Source organism: Thermothielavioides terrestris, chromosome 2, assembly GCF_000226115.1.
Source record: "Thermothielavioides terrestris NRRL 8126 chromosome 2, complete sequence".
NCBI classification, from domain to species: domain Eukaryota; kingdom Fungi; phylum Ascomycota; class Sordariomycetes; order Sordariales; family Chaetomiaceae; genus Thermothielavioides; species Thermothielavioides terrestris.
The window spans coordinates 2,537,426-2,555,098 of NC_016458.1; the positions used below are offsets into that span (position 1 = coordinate 2,537,426).

At 59.3% G+C, this 17,673-nt stretch overlaps 7 protein-coding genes and 1 non-coding gene across 8 annotated transcripts; 6 read left to right on the forward strand and 2 right to left on the reverse strand.

Moving 5' to 3' along the window:
* Positions 1-752: 752 nt before the first annotated feature.
* Positions 753-2,180, forward strand: THITE_2030560 (uncharacterized protein; the record flags this gene model as incomplete). Its single annotated transcript, XM_003651823.1, has 2 exons — positions 753-969; positions 1,192-2,180. Coding segments are annotated over 2 exons (1,206 nt in total), but the record flags the coding sequence as incomplete, so codon positions are not given.
* A 459-nt stretch (positions 2,181-2,639) lies between these two features.
* On the reverse strand, positions 2,640-2,954 carry THITE_152972 (uncharacterized protein; the record flags this gene model as incomplete). The annotated part of the gene is made up of 1 exon (XM_003651824.1): positions 2,640-2,954. The coding sequence occupies one exon, from the start codon at positions 2,952-2,954 to the stop codon at positions 2,640-2,642; it is 315 nt and encodes a 104-aa protein (XP_003651872.1).
* A 1,284-nt stretch (positions 2,955-4,238) lies between these two features.
* THITE_2143242 (uncharacterized protein) lies at positions 4,239-4,879 on the forward strand (the record flags this gene model as incomplete). The annotated part of the gene is made up of 3 exons (XM_003651825.1): positions 4,239-4,298; positions 4,384-4,530; positions 4,640-4,879. The coding sequence occupies 3 exons, from the start codon at positions 4,239-4,241 to the stop codon at positions 4,877-4,879; spliced, it is 447 nt and encodes a 148-aa protein (XP_003651873.1).
* A 970-nt stretch (positions 4,880-5,849) lies between these two features.
* Positions 5,850-7,855, forward strand: THITE_2045470 (polysaccharide lyase family 4 protein; the record flags this gene model as incomplete). Its single annotated transcript, XM_003651826.1, has 5 exons — positions 5,850-6,075; positions 6,142-6,569; positions 6,640-6,678; positions 6,739-6,864; positions 6,950-7,855. 5 exons carry the CDS (start codon positions 5,850-5,852, stop codon positions 7,853-7,855), a joined length of 1,725 nt encoding a protein of 574 aa, XP_003651874.1.
* A 729-nt stretch (positions 7,856-8,584) lies between these two features.
* Positions 8,585-9,650, reverse strand: THITE_2112630 (uncharacterized protein). Its single transcript, XM_003651827.1, has 2 exons — positions 9,418-9,650; positions 8,585-9,348 (listed from the first exon to the last, which is right to left on the reverse strand). The coding sequence occupies exons 1-2, from the start codon at positions 9,499-9,501 to the stop codon at positions 8,836-8,838; spliced, it is 597 nt and encodes a 198-aa protein (XP_003651875.1). The 5' UTR covers positions 9,502-9,650; the 3' UTR covers positions 8,585-8,835.
* Positions 8,592-8,662, forward strand: THITE_t43. The gene has a single exon. It is a non-coding gene; the product is annotated as a tRNA-Gly (tRNA).
* A 1,331-nt stretch (positions 9,651-10,981) lies between the features above and the next one.
* THITE_68116 (glycoside hydrolase family 17 protein) lies at positions 10,982-13,704 on the forward strand (the record flags this gene model as incomplete). Its single annotated transcript, XM_003651828.1, has 1 exon — positions 10,982-13,704. The coding sequence occupies exon 1, from the start codon at positions 11,386-11,388 to the stop codon at positions 13,702-13,704; it is 2,319 nt and encodes a 772-aa protein (XP_003651876.1). The 5' UTR covers positions 10,982-11,385.
* A 1,812-nt stretch (positions 13,705-15,516) lies between these two features.
* Positions 15,517-17,405, forward strand: THITE_2112633 (uncharacterized protein). The gene has a single exon (XM_003651829.1). It carries the CDS (start codon positions 15,835-15,837, stop codon positions 17,158-17,160), a length of 1,326 nt encoding a protein of 441 aa, XP_003651877.1. The 5' UTR covers positions 15,517-15,834; the 3' UTR covers positions 17,161-17,405.
* Positions 17,406-17,673: the final 268 nt, after the last annotated feature.

A 17,673-nucleotide genomic window follows, 5' to 3' on the forward strand; every position in this document is an offset into this window, starting at 1 on the left:
TAGAGAACAGGGGTCGCCTCAAGGCAGGGACTGGTCTGCACTCAAAACCGACCTTGTGAACGCTCCAGATCCAGGTAGTATCATCGCAACCTGTCCGGGGAGCAGTGTAACTAGTATACATGACACACTCTGCAGCAGGCACTCTAACCCCACTCAGGTCGACGCAAGCCTGCATGCTTCCTCGCTCCCGGTATTCTGTTCGCATGTACAGTTGTACACTCCTGAACGCTGAGTAAGGGGACCGGTGAGCAGCCATTCTCGACCAGGGAGAGCATGGTAGCTCAGCCTGCCAGTTTGTGGCTCTCGAGCGAGGAACTTTCGGGAACACATCACTCGAAAAGTCCTCGGCGCCGCTACGGCACGGCGTCGTCTATACACTGAAAGTATGGTTCCAGACTAACGCCGGCCCCCACGTTGTCTCAGTGGTCTGCGGCACATGCTGGGTTCGCAACTCCCGCTCTCCCACAATATGTACCTTAGGTTGGGTACGCCATGGATGCAAGTACCTTGAAGGGCAGGAGCGGACAAGATGCCATTGACACCCCGGCCGGCGGCCCCGGTCTCACAGCGCACCCCAGACCGTACATACCTGCGTATATACATGGTAGTACTGGAATGCTCACCCCATGGGAGCCAACGGATCGCGATTGAACCACTTCAACTTGCCGCTTCCGGCGAGTGTACTAGGTTGAGTTTGCAGAGCAATTCCGAATATCGCCTCGGCCAACATGACGGTCTCGCTGCACTGCTCAGCGCCACTCGTCGATGCGGCGCACCCTCCAATGCCTCGCAGGCAATCGTGCGACCGTTGCCATCAGCAAAAGGTCCGATGCGTTACCGAAGCGGCGGACGGCGCCTCGGGCCGTGAAGGGACCACGGAAGCAAACAATTCAAACACAGCTGAGCATATGAGCGCAGAGACTCCATGCGTGCGGTGTAAGAATGCCGGCGCCGTCTGCATATACAGCCGTAGGCTTCCGGATCGCACGCCACCGCGAGCCCGCAACGCTAACAGCGAAGCCACAGCCCAGCTACGTTCCGGCCGCCCAAAGCTTCACCGAGATTCACCGACACGAAGGAGGCCGAGGAGGGTCTCGAGAGGCGCACCAGCGACCCCGCTATCACCAATCTCGTCGCCGTCAAGCTCGAGCCCAGTGTGGTCTCAGCCGCCATCTGTCGTTCCCTCATCAGTGGGAACTGGGTTGGCGAACCAGGGGCATCTCCCTCTTCGCGAGTCTTACCACGAGGCCGCCCCCCAAACGGTCCCTTTGCTCTCCCCCGTGGCTACTCCCACAACTTGCGAGTCCTGGAGCCAACACGAGCTCGGTCTGGATGGGCCATTGACTCCGGAGTCGTGGTTCCTATCGCCGTTCAGTCAGAGTGCCAGCCAGGCTATGACCGACATGGCCCATCTCACCTCGTTCTCGGACGCCGCCACCGCCACCTCTATCCCTTGTGTGCCCCTATTCGAGGGGCCCATCCCTGACAGGGCTTCGGAGACGGAAAACGCCTTGGGAATATATTCATGGCTCTATTCCAACCCGGTCGACTACACCTTCCAGGAAATAGCCCAGATCACTCAGCGCATCCACGCTGCAGCCCTGCGCATAACATCGCCAGCCACGACGTCGGTCCCGCTGTCATCACCAGCAGTCAGCGACATCCTCGATGCCGCCAACACTCTCGTCTACCTTGTACACGCCTACGCCTCCAAACAGCCAACCCTCCCCTCGCAAGCACCCTTAGACAGCAGCAGGACAATTCCCAGACCCGAACCGGCAGAAGGCCCCCCCGTATCACCACCAACCCACAACACCAACCCACCGGACCACTGCATCAGCAGTTGCGTTCCCTCCTCCCCAGCAACCGCCATCGACGACGCGCTCGACGCCTCGATCCGTCTCACCATCCACGCAGCCCACCAGGCCCTGCTCGGCGTGTTCGACGCGCTGTCCGCCTCCTGCCTGCTCTACCTAACAGCGGGCCCGCAGCAGCAGCAGCAGCACCAGCACCAGCAAACCAACCCCCACGCAGCGCCACCACAAACCGGCTGCCCGTCCGTGCCGCCATCGCTCTCGCAGATCGCGGCGACGACAAACCTGCTGCGCTCCCTGCTCGACCAGCTGGACCGCGTTGTCCTGGCGCTGGGTAATGCAGGGCCGGCTCAGGCGCAGCAGCAGCAGCAGCAGCAGCAGCAAGAGGATACGTCGTGTGGCGAGTCGCTGCCGCTGTCCATGACAGCCGGGGAGGAAACGGGGGCGTGTTATGAGCGGTTGGATCAACATTATCAGCAGCATAATCATTTTCAACACCACCAACAGCATCATCATCGCTATCATCACCCCAGCGGAAAGACCGGGCTAGGAGGGGCCTGGTTGGAAGATGGCACAGGCTCGCTTGTTCATGAGATGGAGCGGCGGCAGACACGGGTGAGGGAGCAGGTGGAGACGGTTGAGCTGCTGCTGAGGCGTGGGGGTGTATTATTCTGACTTTGTATGATTATGTATGTACGAAGGATGATGCCCGATTCTTTCAACCATGAATCGGTGCAAGATCCAGCTCCTGACATTTTGTTAGGTGCTGTTTACTTAGATAAATTAGTGATTGTGCCAGCGTGTATGTTCGCTGCAATTGACTCATTAATCGAGCTGGCTCAGCACCGAGTCTCTCTGGCATTTGAGCAGGTTCTCGAGGTCGCCGCGATATTTCCCCCACTTGAGCAAGTGCTTGTCAGGGTCCACGGGCAAACCGGGAACAAGCTCGCTCATGTTCTTGGAGTCATCGCCTATCATGTCGATGTACCATTTTGTGCGACGGACGGTTGGCCGCCGCATACCTGACCTGGGGTGTGAGTCTGCTACAGTGCCCTCGAAGCAGGTCTTGCGGAGCCACATGGGTCCCTGGATCACAAGGGGAAAAGGGCAAGCCGAGTCCACAGGCACCGTGAGACACATGCAGTCGGAGCAATCCGCTAGCTTGCTGGCTAATCATTGCTCGTGATGCTGCACATGTCGCTGACCGCACTGACAACAGGAGGGTAAGCAATTCTTGATACGGGCAGGTGAGGAATTGCTGTCTTATTCAAGGAGCAAATCTTATACTTCAAATCTGCCCTGGCTGCATTCCGCGCACGAGATACAATTGGAAACCAAGAGCATGAGAAATGGGCGTCCCAGCTCCCCCATCTGGCTTCAACGGAAAGACGTACCAAGTGCGAGCAACTCTAGCAGCGCCCGTGGGCCATTCTCATCCCAAGGTTCAAAGAGAGGCAGATCTATGCAGCCCACCACACCTATCATCATTGGGGGAATGCATTGCCGCGGGTAGTGGGCTCGGTTCTGAAGCTGGGTCGGATGCTAAGCATCCCTTCTGTTGGGCGAAGGTGGTAGAGAAGCGCGTTAGCCAAGGCTTGTGGAACTGATATAATCAGGTAGTTCAGACCCGCCGTCAGCTCTAAATGGAGCACAGTCTCCTCTAACTGCCCTATAACTCCGTCTAACTTCATGCCTAGGTACCTGGTAGTTTTCCGTCAAAGAAACTCGTTCGATACAGCGCCTCAAACATGGGTGAGCTTGCTTTTGGAGTGAGTCGCATGCACCACGCTCACTACTTCCCCCCTCTCTCAAGGCTGCTCCCAATAAATACTACAGCGGCCGGTCGTGCTCGTCACGGAACGGTTGATGCCCAAGCCTTAAAACGTTCTAGCAAAAAACCGCCGTCAAGGCCAGAGGCACCTGGTGAGAGCAGTGGGACGCGAAAGACTGTGTCAGGCTGCCTGATGCTGCGAGCCCAGTTGAAATCTTTCTCTCCGCGGACGATTGGCCACTTCATTTAAGACATCCGAAGTCTGGCAAGCCGAACCGGGATCGCGGAGAACGATACCGCCGGTCAAGGACGCCGTATACTCAACGAAACAGATTCTTTCCTCACGAAGGCTTAGCTACCACTCGACTTACTACATAGCAGTGTCCCAGCCAACACATAATTACATGGAGTCTGTACTGTCGAACTGGCCAATATTTGTGGCTTCGGTAATTTTCGGCTGCTCCGACGGCGTCAGGAGCCCGCCGGATTTTTCGGCGTTGAATTCCGGTCCTGCGGATTCCCTCATTAATTCCAGCGATCCCAGAAGATCAGTCATTGCATATGGTCCGCCGGCGGGTTCATCCATCAAGAGGCTGCGGGCACAGCTTTTTGGCGTGGTTGGCTTTCCGACGCCCGTGTGGCCTCCCGCCAAGATGGTACATATCAGCTCCGAGATCGAAATAAACCGACCCCCTGCCGATGTCCGAGCCGTGGTAGGTAGTCAATGACAAGCCCATCTGGTTGCCTCTCTTTTCTTCATCATCTTCGATCTGTGTGGTTCCTAACCCGGTGTTGTAGGTCCTCGACTTCCCCAACTGGCCTCAATGGCTCAAGACCGGGCTCCTCCTCAGGCCGCTCGACACGACCAAGCCCGGGACAGCTCTAAGGCGCGGAGACAAGCTCCACAGCGACTTCGAGGGCATCGTCGTGAAGCCCGTAGTGGTGGTACGTTACCCAGTCCCTCCCACCTCACGCGTCAATCCCCTCTCAGGCATGAGCAAGCACTGTTCGTCAAAAACACCTTGACAATCCTGCTCTCACACTCTGAACGCAGGAAAACACACCCGCAACCTTCCAATGGCGGGGATCCTTCCACGGCCTGATCAAGGGGCATCACAGCGTCTTCTTCAAGGACAGCGAGAAGACGCTCGGCGGAACGACGCTCGTGCACAGCGAGGAGGTCAAGGGCGTGCTGGCTTTCATGTTCAGGAAGAAGGCTAAGCAGGGCAAGGTTACCCAGGAGGCCATCAGGGGGTTCAACAGGGATCTGAAGGCAAGGGCTGAGGCGCTCTGACTGTACTACTGGTGGTTTACTGAATGTCCAGGTAGCTCGGGTTGAAGCCAGGCCGTACAAGGCGTTTGTTTTTCTTCTCGGGATCCAACCCCTCCGTCTCCTGGTTCCGGCATATATGGCACAGAAGCTGCTGCTGCGTCCTTCCTGGAGAACAGTGTTCGGAGAGCGGTCGAGAACTCCCCGCCTCCCGGGGGTGTCCGAGCGAGTGGATTTCAAATTCGGACTCGACTTCCCCTGAACTCGGGATGATAAACCACGGGTTGGAGGGAGCAGCCATCACCAGAGCGGTTTAGCGAAGGCGGCCCCAAAGAGCGACGCCTTTCTAGGTTTTGACATTCTGCGCAGCTTACCTGCCTGTTGCCGAGGGTTCGGATACACCATTCCGGTTGAAGAGTTGCTCGGACTTGGATGTCTTCCCTCCCAACACTGGTGTATTAGCAATTGATCCTACCGCAACGCTGTGGATGTCCAGATAAAGCTGCAGTGTTTATAATTCGGCTCTCGCTCGCCCGAGCTTCGCCAAGCTTTACGCCGAACGAGAGGCGGACTTCGGCTTATCTGGGTGCGAAGCTGCGTGGCCTGTGGGGTAAAACCTGGGGTAATTCTGGGGAAGACATATTCCCGGATTAGCTCCTCGAAGCTATCCCTACTCGATGCTAAACCACCTGCGCTAGCAGCCGACGCTACCGACCCGGTCTGCTGTGATGACCCGCTGCCATGGCTGCGGAGAGGAGGCTCTCCACCCCGTTCACCCCGTGGGGAAGCCCAGAGTGTTCCATTGGCTCCCTAATTTAGAGCATCAAGGTTCTGCAGACCACCATCAGGGCTTGAGCTGGAGACAGCTCGGAGCTTATTTCCCCTGGCGTATATAAGCGGGCCTGCCCTCTCCTGGATGTTATCTTCCTGCACTACAACCACGGCGGCCTGCATGCCAACTGAGGTTCTCAGGATCAGCATCTCCTTGCCCAACATGCGGAGTCTCGCGGTGTCTCTGGCGGCCTCGCTGCTCGCCAATGTCGCCAATGCCTCGCCCACCAAGAAGGCAACGGCACCGTTCTTGACCTCGATTGGCAACCAGACGTGGGTTATTGGCAACGATGTGTGGAACATGACACAGGGCCCGCAGTTTGGCGTCAAGCTTTATTACAAGGACCACGACTGCGTCGGCGATGCTTGGGGCCACTACGTGAGCTACAGTAGGTTCTTGCCACGCTGGAGAGTCCCGACAGAGATCCGGGTTTGCTCACCAAAGCTCGTTCCAGATGGCGCGGCCGACAATCTCGTCTGGACCTCGGCAAGCATCGTCAAGAACGGGAAGTACAAGGGCGTCCCTTTCATCGACATCCAGTTCACGTCCGACGTGGGCGACATGCACTGGGTCATCTTCGAGGGCCAGCACGGCGCGTACCAGTACTTTGTCAACCACAATCTGCCGACCCTCGGGGAGTTCAGGACGCTGTGGCGCCTGGACAACACGACCTTCCCCAAGGGCAGGACCGTCGACAAGGACGGCACCCTGCCGCCCCTGAGCGACTACATCGCGGCCAACAAGGTGCAGGACGAGACGTGGCTCGCCCCGGACGGGAAGGGCTACATCACCAAGTACGACTGGGCGAGCTGGGTCCGGGAGCAGGATTACTACGGCGTGTACGGCGATGAATTCGGCAGCTGGTACATCAATCCTGGGAAGGTAAGACGACGTCCGGTGATTGGAAGTTTGTTCTATTTGCAACAGCACTGAGGACTGACGCTCCGCGCAGGACTACTACAATGGCAACCAACTCAAGCAGGAGTTGATGGTAGGCGCGCCTGCATGTGTACTTAGATTCCGCTGTGTTTGTGCTAACGAGCATGGGCAGGTCCATCGCGAATCCTCCACTGGCGACGCTGTCCAGCTGAACATGGTTCACGGAACGCACTTCATGGTTTCCTCGGCGGACGTCTTCCCAGACGGCAAGATGTGGGGGCCATGGCTGTGGTACCTGGTTTGTCTCCCAGTGCCCCCCCTCTACTACCCCCTGTTGCAAGCAGTGTTGTTGTTGACAACTCCGCTTTCCCCCCCTCCAACAGAACGACGGCTCCAAGCCCGACGCCGCCGCTCGCGCAAAGGAAGAGTTCGCCGCGTGGCCGTACGCCTGGCTGGACGACGAAGCCTACCACGCGCGCGGCAAAGTCTCCGGGCGGCTGGTGCTGTCGGACGGCCGGCCCGCGGCGGGGGCAGCCGTGTTCCTGGGCGACGACGAGCCGACCAAGACGGCGCTGGACATGGGCTCGACGTACTACTACACGACGTACGCGGACGAGCGGGGCAACTTCGAGTTTGCGGACGTGCGCGCGGCAACCTACGGGCTGCAGGCGTGGTCGCACGGCGGGGAGATCGCCGACGTCAGCACCAGCCTGCTTCACAACGGCGTCGCGGTGGCCACGGGCAAGACGACGCGGCTCGGCACGCTCGCGTGGGCCGTGTCCAACCGCACGCGCCTCTTCCAGGTCGGCGACTTCGACCGCTACAGCTACGGCTTCCTGTACGGCGGCGCGCCGCGCCAGCACGCGCTGGTCGCCTCGTGCCCGGCCGACCTGGTCTACCGCGTCGGGACGTCCAAGACGGCGGACTGGTGCTTCGGCCAGACGTACCAGGGCAACTGGACGATCGAGTTCGAGGTCGCCGAGGACCCGGCCGCGGCACCGGCGCGGCAGCCGAACCTGATCGTGTCGCTGGCGGGCTACTCGAGCGGCGCGAGCTCGACCGTCTGGGCGAACGGGCACGTCATCGGGAACATGACGAGCGGCAGTCCGGAGCTGCAGAACGATCCGTGTCTCTACCGCAGCGCCACCGCAGCGGGCGAGTGGCGGCTGCTGGAGTTCCAGTTCGATCAGAGCGTGCTGCAGAAGGGGCTGAACACGGTTACGTTCCAGATGACGAGGAACACCACCTGGCATGGGTTCATGTGGGACAGCATCATTCTGGAATGGTGACGCGGCAGGGGAGAAGGACAGCTAGCAGCTCGTTGCTGTGATATGGGAGTAGAGCAACACGGACACAGAATTGAACGCCACGCGGTCTGAATCTGACCGTGGGGAAGTGGATATTGGACGTAAGGCCGACTAGGCAATCCCCTTCACCTGAAGTATGGCAGCGGCGTACGAGGTATGCACAGAGACACCCAGACTGCGCCGCCAAGTGGCTGATGACTACTTCTTGGAAGCTGCATATCTAGCACCAAACTCCCAGGTCGTTGCCGTGCAAGACTCACTTTCGCACGCTGCGGTCGACGTGTACTGTGTGTAGAATCTTCTGATCCTCCCCTGAATACCCTAGTGGTGGCTGCAGCTGTGTTGGAGCGAGATGCTGCGCCATAGCGTGGTGCCAGAGCAGATTTGTGTCTACGGAAGCAGTACGCTCCAGAAAGCTAGATAGTACTCCCAACACCTAATTGTCTGATCAATATGTGAGACGATCGGATTCTGCGTTGGGGTGTATGTCTGTAGCCCCTCCAAAAAGGGGCCAGCTAAGGTATCCGCGGAGACCCAGACCCTGATCAATACCAAGGCCACCGTCTCCTCGCCTTTCCTTCAGTTCAATCTATCATATATTCTGGCAACCTGTCTTTGACCTCCAGATTCTCGCAGCAAAGGGTTGTGCAAGTGGCTGTGTCATTTGCTGATTTGAAAAATTGTCCTTTCGGTGGCAGTTTTCAAGAAACGAGAGAAAGCGTCAGTGGTTTAGTGGTAAAATCCATCGTTGCCATCGATGGGCCCCGCGTTCGATTCGCGGCTGACGCACAGTTTTTGACGGTCATCTGCTTTTTGACACCTGAGACATCAATCGCAGTGGCTGCTGAGATTTCCCAATAAAATTCTCCTTTTTTACTGCCCGGACTCTCTTGCACCATCTACTTACCGCCTATCGTAGTGTACAAGGCGCGGACGCGGCCAGCCAACCCGCACGACACCGCTCACGACGTCCTCTTCTCGGCCGCGACCTCGGCCGCCGAAGCCGGGATCATCTCCTCGGCGGCGGGACCCGTGCCCCTGACGCCGCGCTCGACGCCCTCAGGCAGGTCGGCGCCGAGGGCGCGCGCGCGGCCCTCGACGGTCTCGTCCGAGGTCGAGGCGGTGGCGCCGACGCCCTCGAGCCCGCTGCGCTCCTTCTTGCGCTTGCCCGCGTGCATCTTGGGCTCGCCCTTGCGGCCCGGCATCTGGCTGTGCGCCTCCCGCCCCGTCTGGCCCTGCATCGGCCGCGCGAACGTCGACTGGCTGTATACCTCGCCGCTGGTCGCGCCGGGCATGTCGAGCGCCCCCGTGCGCCCGCCCGTCTCCGCCGTCGCGTCCGGGTTCAGCGCCTGCCCCGGGACCTCGTGGATCGGGTTCGGCTGGTAGCTGTCCTCTTTGGGCGCGGTGCCCGGCGGGTAGGTCTTGGCGCGGAATTCGGGCACGGCCTCGTTGCCGACTTGCTGGCCGAGTTGGTGCTGAGGGGTAGTTATGCGGTGTTAGATGGTGGCAGACGGAGAATTGATTGGGCGGTGGGCCCGACTTACACCCGAGGTCGTCAAGGGCTGTGCCGGCGGCACGCTGGAGTGAAACTGGCCTTGGTTGCCGACTGAATCCGGGTTGGCAGACATGGTGGCGTGTTCTGGATTCGTTCGAGATCTCTGCCGAAACTTTGTGGGAATGCTGTACTAATATCAACCTCACAATGTCTCAGTTTTCACGAGCGATTAATGGACCCTGAATGCTGCCGTTTGCAGGAGAGAGCATATTTGAGGTATTGAATCAGGCACTTAAAGTATCGTCTAGCTGCCCGTGGTCTATGATATCACTTGCCCGCTGCTCTGCGTCATGCTGTGGGACGCTCCCTGTATACTCCGTGTACCGTTGTACTGTAATGTTACACCACCCGACACGAGGGGTCGATTCCTCCTCAGTAACTAATGTAAATAGTGCCTTTCAACATAAAGAAATGCCCGCTTGCTGTTCCACTATCAATGTTCATGGCAGTTATTGTTGTCTTCATCAGCTTTCCATGAATGGACAGAATTCAACCTCCAGATTGTGTTGACTGTCGTGCCGGGCTTGAAGCACCAGCATTTGGCTAGAGCGTTCCAGGTTGTTTCTGGAAACTGAAGAGACATCGGCATGAACGGCATAGTTACAGAGCTGCCCGTAATCCCTCCCAGTAAAACCTGAAACCTCGCACATCCAACAGTCGAGCAAGGTGAAAAACACCCAACATGTTCACAGCGTTTCCAACAAGCATTGTTGGTTGCTGTTGTGTCCCGAGGCACCGCAGCTTAGTTATGATGTAATGTGCCGGAGCTTGGAGGGGGACTGGGAGCAGCTGAGTGCTCCGTACACCTAACAGCCCGGGCCAGGCTGTTACGAGAACGTACTGCGGAGTGGACATGTATACTACACTACCGTACGAGCCAGCCAATGCCAAACCTCCTCACCCGGAACAAGACCACTCCCCGTCCGAACGCATCGATGAATGCACAAAGAAGTTGAATAACGTGGAGTTACACGGCGGAGGCATAGACGTGATTGGATACCTGGCATGAACACAACATGACGGAAGCATGCAGTCGACCGTTCCCGTCCTCGTGCTGTGGCACGAGTCCTCTCCGCGAGTGTTGGGATCGCGACATGGCCAAATGGGGGGCGCAGCGCGACACACCACGACCCCTCAGAGTTCTCGCCGAGGGCAGATGCATCCGGTGAATCATGAAACACGAGGGCTGAATTGAGATCGGTGTGTGCTGGCGGCGCCGCAGAAAGCCACTGCCAGGGGGGTGGGGCAGAGGCTTGCGCAGCCTGGCCCGCTGCCCAGCCAACCGTTTCCAGCCAATCGCGCTGCGCTTTGCCGTTTTGAGCAATGCATCCCAACTTCAGCCGTAGCTTCCTGCCACAGTCTGGCGTTGGTGCTGACAGGCGCCAGGACAGGGCCCCAAGCCGTTGCAGGTCGAGGCTTGGATCCCCGTCCGAAAATGGTCTGCAGCCCTTCCTTGGCAGAGCAACACTTGTTTCTTTCTCTCGTTACTTGTTCACCTTCAACCTTTCCAACGATTTTCTTTACTCCTTGACTTGACACCTACGTCCGCCCCTCGTTTCGCGACTCCAGCTTTTCGCCGGTCAGCGTTGGTTAACTTGAGGGGAGGGGTTCGAAGCGTCGTCTCCCAGTTGTTCCAGGCAACGAACCGGGGGGTCGCAGCCCAAATACGAGGGCCCCGGCCGAAAGGGCCTGCTGAGCCACTTTGCTCTCCGACACGAGTCCCACCAAGCCACGGCGGTCACCTCGAAGCGCCTGGTTTTGCTCGATTGAGCCCGCAAATTTCGATTCCCCTTTTGCTTGCCGAAAACGAGCCCATTTCGAGCCAAGAAAAGAGGTCACGCGTTCCGCAGTCTGTCGAAACAATCTGCGATACTCTGGTGGAGAACGGAACTGAGCGGCCAGCGACCGGTGATCCTCGCGCCGCGCTGCGCCCCGTCTCAACTCCCAATTTGCCATCATGGCGCAGCCGCGGTACTATTCAGAAGACGACATGGCCGATGAGCGCCAGCCCCTGGGTGCCTCGATCCCGCCGTCTCCTCCCCGCCATCGGCAACAATACCAGCAACAGCAACCGTACAGATACCCACCAGACCGCTACGCTCCGCCGTCGCATTTTCGGCCCGGAGCCCACCCCGACTCGTCGTTCGAAAGACTGCGCGACCAAAGACGATACAGCCAGGAGCCCGCGATCGGGCCGCGGGGCGCCCCTGCACCGTACGCTACCGCCGCCAACGCACCCATCGGCCAGGGACAAGCAGACGCCGTGTCGCCCGTGTCTCCACTCCAAGAGTCCCCACAGCGCGACCCGGACGGACGCTACTGGGGCCAGGGGACCTCGTATCCGCCGCCTGTCCAGCGCCGACTTTCTCACCAGAGCACCGTCACCCCAGGCTCCGACAACTTCAGCAACGCGGCTGCCGGGGGCGTGGCCGGGATCGCCCTGAGCGTCGCAGAACAGAACGCCCGGGAAAGCGGCCTCAACGCAATACACGGCTATCAAGGCCAAGAACCAGGACCAGCACCAGGACAAGCGTACGGCGATCGAGGCATGCTGTCGCCCCACGACCACTACACGCCCGACAGGAATTCACACTCCAGCTTACAAGCCCTGAACGCCGCGGCCCCGGGCCCCGGGTACTCGACGCCGGGGCAGCGGACGTCGGGGATAGGCGACATCTATATGGATGATCCTTACCAGAACCTCTCGCGCCACCAGGACTCGACGCTGGGCATCGTCAACCCCAACGACATCGCGGACGACGGCGACGACGGGCTCGAATACGGCCGGAGAGGGCCGCGGACTAGCATGCTCAGCCTCGGATCCAGCCACAAGGGCCGCGACGGCGCCGCTGCCGCGGGCGGGGCGGCCGCCGGCGGGGTGCTGGGAGGCCTGATCGGCCGGAACGGGAGCGGGAACGTGAGCAACCAGTACGCCCCGGTGAACAACGGCGTCATCAGCGACCGCGCCTCCGGAGGGTCGGGATCGGGATCGGGATTCGGACCAGGTTCCGGACCAGGTTCGGGAATGGGAGCCGCAGGCGTGTACAACGCCGCCCCCGTCGGCGTCGGCGTCGGCAGCGAGAAGGCCGCTTGGCAAGCTGCAGGCGTATCCAAGAGCAGCACCCGCGGCAAGAAGTGGAGGATAGCGATCATCGTGCTCGTCCTGCTCGCCATCATCGCGGGAATCGTGCTCGGCGTCCTATTCGGCGCCGTCTTCAAGGGCAAGCGCGTCGGCAGCGACAACAGCGGCGGCTCGTCGTCCGACACGGCGACGGCCGCCGGCGACACGCAGGCGAACGGCGACCTCGGCGCCGACTCCGCCGAGATCCAGGCGCTCATGAACAACCCGAACCTGCGCAAGGTCTTCCCGGGCATCGACTACACGCCGCTCAACACGCAGTTCCCGGCCTGCCTCTCCAACCCGCCGTCGCAGAACAACGTCACGCGCGACCTGGCCGTGCTCTCGCAGCTGACCAACGTGGTGCGGCTGTACGGCACGGACTGCAACCAGACCGAGATGCTGATCCACGCGATCGACCGGCTGAACCTCAAGGGCAAGGTCAAGATCTGGCTGGGCGTGTGGCAGGACAACAACGCGACCACCAACGAGCGGCAGCTGAGCCAGATGTGGAACATCGTGGACAAGTACGACGCCGAATACTTCATGGGCGCCATCGTGGCCAACGAGATCCTCTTCCGGCAGCAGATGACGGTCACGCAGCTGGGCGAGCTGCTGGACGAGGTGCGGACCAACATGACGCGGCGCGGCCTCTCGCTGCCCGTGGCGACCAGCGACCTGGGCGACAACTGGACGCCGACGCTGGCGAGCCAGAGCGACGCCATCATGGCCAACATCCACCCCTTCTTCGCCGGCACCAAGGCCACCGAGGCGGCCGACTGGACCATGTACTTCTGGGGCAACAAGACGGAAGGCTTCCTCAAGAAGGACAAGTCCATGAACATCATCTCCGAGACGGGCTGGCCGTCGCAGGGCGGCACCGATTGCGGCACCGACCAGATCACCGTCTGCCCGGACGCCGCCGTCGCCGGCATCGACGAGCTCAACACCTTCATGGCCGACTTTGTCTGCCGCTCGCTCGACCAGGGCACCAACTACTTCTGGTTCGAGGCCTTCGACGAGCCGTGGAAGATCCAGTTCGACACGCCCGGAAAGGAGTGGGAGGACCACTGGGGCTTGCTGACCGTCGACCGGAAGCTGAAGGACGGGGTCAACATCCCGGACTGCGGGGGGAAGCGCGTGTCGGAGTTTTCATAGTACCTTTGGTACTCCCCCTTTTTCTCTTTTCTCTCTCTTTCTCTCTCGCAGCGGAGCCGCACCTATGGAGGTATCCTTCGACTTTATCGTTGCATCATGCCGTGTATTTGTTTCATGGTCACGTCCAGTAGGGGGTGGCCCTAGTTTTGGCTTCCCAGGTATGGGGCTGTGTATATTGCCCAGGTTGGGACGCGGGGACGCGATGCCTTGCGGTCGAGCATGTTTTGGTTACAACGAACGCGCGGAATATCGGGACATCGTTGTCAGCGGTTAGCATTGCTTCCATGGGATGGCTGGGATGACAGATGATTTCGGCGTCTTGATATCAGCACTTGTAATAACATGGCGCTTGCTATGCAAGGATCTTGCCGTATGCGTTCTCTTTAGCCCAATGATTGTCGGAGTGTATCCTCGATGTAGGTGTGTCGCTGTACAGTTCCGGCGGTTCTGGAGGACCAGGGCTGAGCCGCTGACGCGTCCAACGGACTTGGAAAGTGGTCAATGAGAGGTGGCATGTCGAGCGAGGCGGGCACAGCGAAGCACCGGCCAGGTGGACGTCTCCTGCTGACGATAAGAGAGACGACGAGGAGGCTCTTTGCGTCCGAGCTTACCCGCTCCTCCTAGGATTGGGTTGTTTTTAGATCCGTTACACGGCATTGCTTGAGGAGTTCCCGGCCGCCTTTGCCGTGGCTTACGTCTGTGCTACAACGCATCCCCATCGTCTGAACTCCCTCGAATGCAGCCACTGGTCCAAATGGGCTGACGAAATCAGGCATGGTGATGTCCAACTTCTTAACGGTCTTATCGAGCATCTTGACAGGGTGGTAACCTGGCAGATGCCATGGCTCATGGAACGCTTGCTTCCAGCAGACGACTCAGCTCCAAATCGTTTACCGACCCCAGCATTCCCAGCGCCCATATCATGTCCGCGTTATCGACGTTAAGGCGGTCCAACAAATAGTTATGCATGTGACAACCAGGTTTCGCCGTTGCCCGGTTGCTGTTTTTGCCTAAATTCCCATCACACACCTTTCGAGTGAGGGAGGCAAATCGCATTCGTGGCCTGATCCTGACTGACATCTCGCCGGAAAGCACTCGCACTTTCTTGCTTCGCGAGATCGCGAGGAAGTCTGAGCGCTTGACCCTGAAGCCTGCACGTTCATCTTTCGCGTCGCGGAGTTGTTTTACCGACCATTCGGCAAAACGGGCAAGCGAGTGTGGGGGTGCTGACAAAGGTCCCCAAGTCCTCGGCCAGCCGTGCAAAGCGTGCGCCGCAGCAGCGCTCGGGTTGGTCCGGCAGGGTGCCACGGCGAGGAGCCGACTGACCGCTCTCTCGTCCATGGAATCGGTGCTGACAGGTGGGTCATTGCTTGGTCACGCGTGGCAGGTGAGCCGGTTTTCTCTTCTTCTGGTGCTTCCCGTCCCGGAGATAAGCTAGGGTCACTATCACGCAAGGCGTGGGCGGCAAGTTGCTGCAGACGGTGCGGACCTGCGGTGAGCAGCAAAAAAAAAGGGCAAAGGCCGCTAGGGAAACAAACGGGATTCGTTCTGGGCCAGAGTGGCCCAGAAGGAGTGGGCCAACTGCGCTGCAGCATACAGCAATCTGTTGGCGGCATCTTGCAGCGCAGTTAACGTGATGTCTAGTGATGGGGCAGGGCTGCACGGGGTCATGCACGTACCCACGCGAAGGTGTGTCGTCTTGCGGAATTTGCTGCCCGAGAGCAGCCGAGAGATGGGGCAGAGGGGACCCTCTCGAGCCAACCGCAGGCCGGTTGTCAGCGTGGGTGCAGGAGCGGTATAGCGCGCTCCCAGACACTTGAGGCTGTACTGGCATCCTTCAGTACCCGGCTAGCTGGAAAAGATGGGGCGCTTGGCCGCATGGGAAGTCGACTTATCTTTGCGCGATCCCGCATGTGTCAAAGTGATCGAGCTTGGGTCACAGACGAACGACAGGGTTGAGCTCGAAAGTTGGGGAGGATATCACTCGCCAGCGCCCCCACGTCAAATCATTGGGGCATTTATCCCTCTCACTTTTCCCTTTCAGCTTGAATTGAGGGCGGCCCGGGGGACGAGGCATGGATGGTTCGATTTCTCGTCCGCGCAAGCGCAGAGGAATTGCTCTTTCGAAGAATGGCGCCTTTCATTCATGACGACGAGCAGAAGTTCTTCTTGCCGACACGCGAGGCTCAGAGAACAGGCGGTCATGGAGCCGAAAACCGCGCGGATCCCGATATGTTGCTGGGGACGGACAGCCGAGCGGCGATGCTCGACCGGGCTGAGGACATATCCGTCGCGCTGGAATGGAAGTTGCTGCTTCCGCTGCTCGCCCGCGGGGTGAAGGACCCACGGCCGAGCGACCGGCGACAAGTTCTTGAAGCGCAGGACGAGAATGACGTACAGGCCTGCATGGAACAAGCCTACGGATCCATTGCCCAGGCGATCAGGAAAGCAGGCGAAACAGCCGTTACCATGCACTCGCTCCTGAAAGACAACCTTGAGGAGAAGGATTTCTGGGCCTCTGGCTGGGTGGTCAAGAAGGCCAACTCGGCCGAGCCTCTGGAGGAGGAGAAGTCTTTCAGCGGATACGTGTGGGTGCCGGTTGAAATCTGCTCGCCCAAGATGCGATTTCAAGACCCCGAGACCCAGGCCCGCATGCAACGGGTGATGGACGTGTTGAACTCGAGCCATCGCTTGGCTGCGAACTGCACTTGCGAGGTCCACATACACCTGGGCCGGATGGATGGCCGACCGTGGTCATTGCCGACCCTCAAGAGACTCGGCACGCTCTTGTGGCTGGCGGAGCCGACGTTGCGGAGCATCAGGGACCCGAGGTCGCCGAACTTCCACAACGTCTATACCTGGGGGTTCGCGATGAGGCGGCACAGCCGGCTTGCCAGGCGGGTGGGCGAGCTGGCAACCTTGCCCAGCGATGAGCAGGGAACGATCCCAGAGACGCATGTCTTGGACGCTCTCCAAGGCCCCATGGCGGTTCCTGCTGAGGAGCGCATGGCGCTGATCGAAATATGGAAGACTGCTTCGCATCTCGAGCTCGGCCAGCTGCTATCGGGACCAGCGAAGAAAACCCGGCGGCTTGGCTTCAACTTCAGCGCGTTTGGCGAGGAAGACGAGCGAGCGAGGCGCAACCCACGGACCGTGGAGTTCCGGATGATGGACGGTTCGGTGAGGGCCGACTTGATTTTGGGATGGTTGGCCATTTGCGGCAGCATTGCCCAGAGCGCGGTCTCGACCTCCGACGGCCGTTTTGCTGCGGCTATCCGAACCTCCTTGAGGCAGCGAATAGACGAGGCGACAATAAGAGACACAAGAGAAACGGTGGGGCATCGACGGGGACGGGAGTTCAGGGAGTTGATGCAGGCGCTGGGCGTGGCTGCGGAGCACTACCGCGGCCTGGAAGAGAAGGTCACGCGAGAGCATTGCTTGCATCTCTGCGCATAAGCAACCGTGGGATCTGCATACGGTGGTAATCTGGCTTTGTAGAGCAAACGCATCTTTGAAGGAGGGGGACTGATCGTGGTTTTGGGCGGCATCGTTTTCTGTTGTTCGAATGTTCTCAAGTCGGCCGATGCCGCTGCTCAGTCGCTTGAACTGGATAGAGTTTCAGGAGCCAAGGATTTCTAGCCGAGCGTGGAAGCTGAGCGACGTTGTGCAGCCCGTCCATGTGACCTCGAGACCGATGACTCGCTCCTTCCTCAGCAGCTAATTGGGGCTCCGAAACGGCGGCACAGGGTAAGCTCGAGATTTCGAATTTCAAGATCCACCGTTCCTTCCTGTATGGGCGATGAGTTATCGCCTGAGCTCACGCTCAACAATGGTTCCAGGTACCAACTGTATGGATGGCACAGGACTGTGAGACTCGTTTGCATGGGGTACTGGTTCCTGCGCTGGCGCTGGGGTTCTGGGGTCCTGGGGATCTATGACATCACAAGATTCCCCTATGAAAGGAGAAAG

Excerpts from the sequence above, each read along its gene's own strand:
- THITE_2112630 (XM_003651827.1), bottom strand. The coding sequence starts at position 9,501 with ATGTCTGCCAACCCGGATTCAGTCGGCAACCAAGGCCAGTTTCACTCC. Across the intron at positions 9,349-9,417 it reads AGCCCTTGACGACCTCGGGT|CACCAACTCGGCCAGCAAGT; the intron begins GTAAGTCGGGCC and ends ACTACCCCTCAG.
- THITE_2112633 (XM_003651829.1), top strand. The coding sequence starts at position 15,835 with ATGGCGCCTTTCATTCATGACGACGAGCAGAAGTTCTTCTTGCCGACA.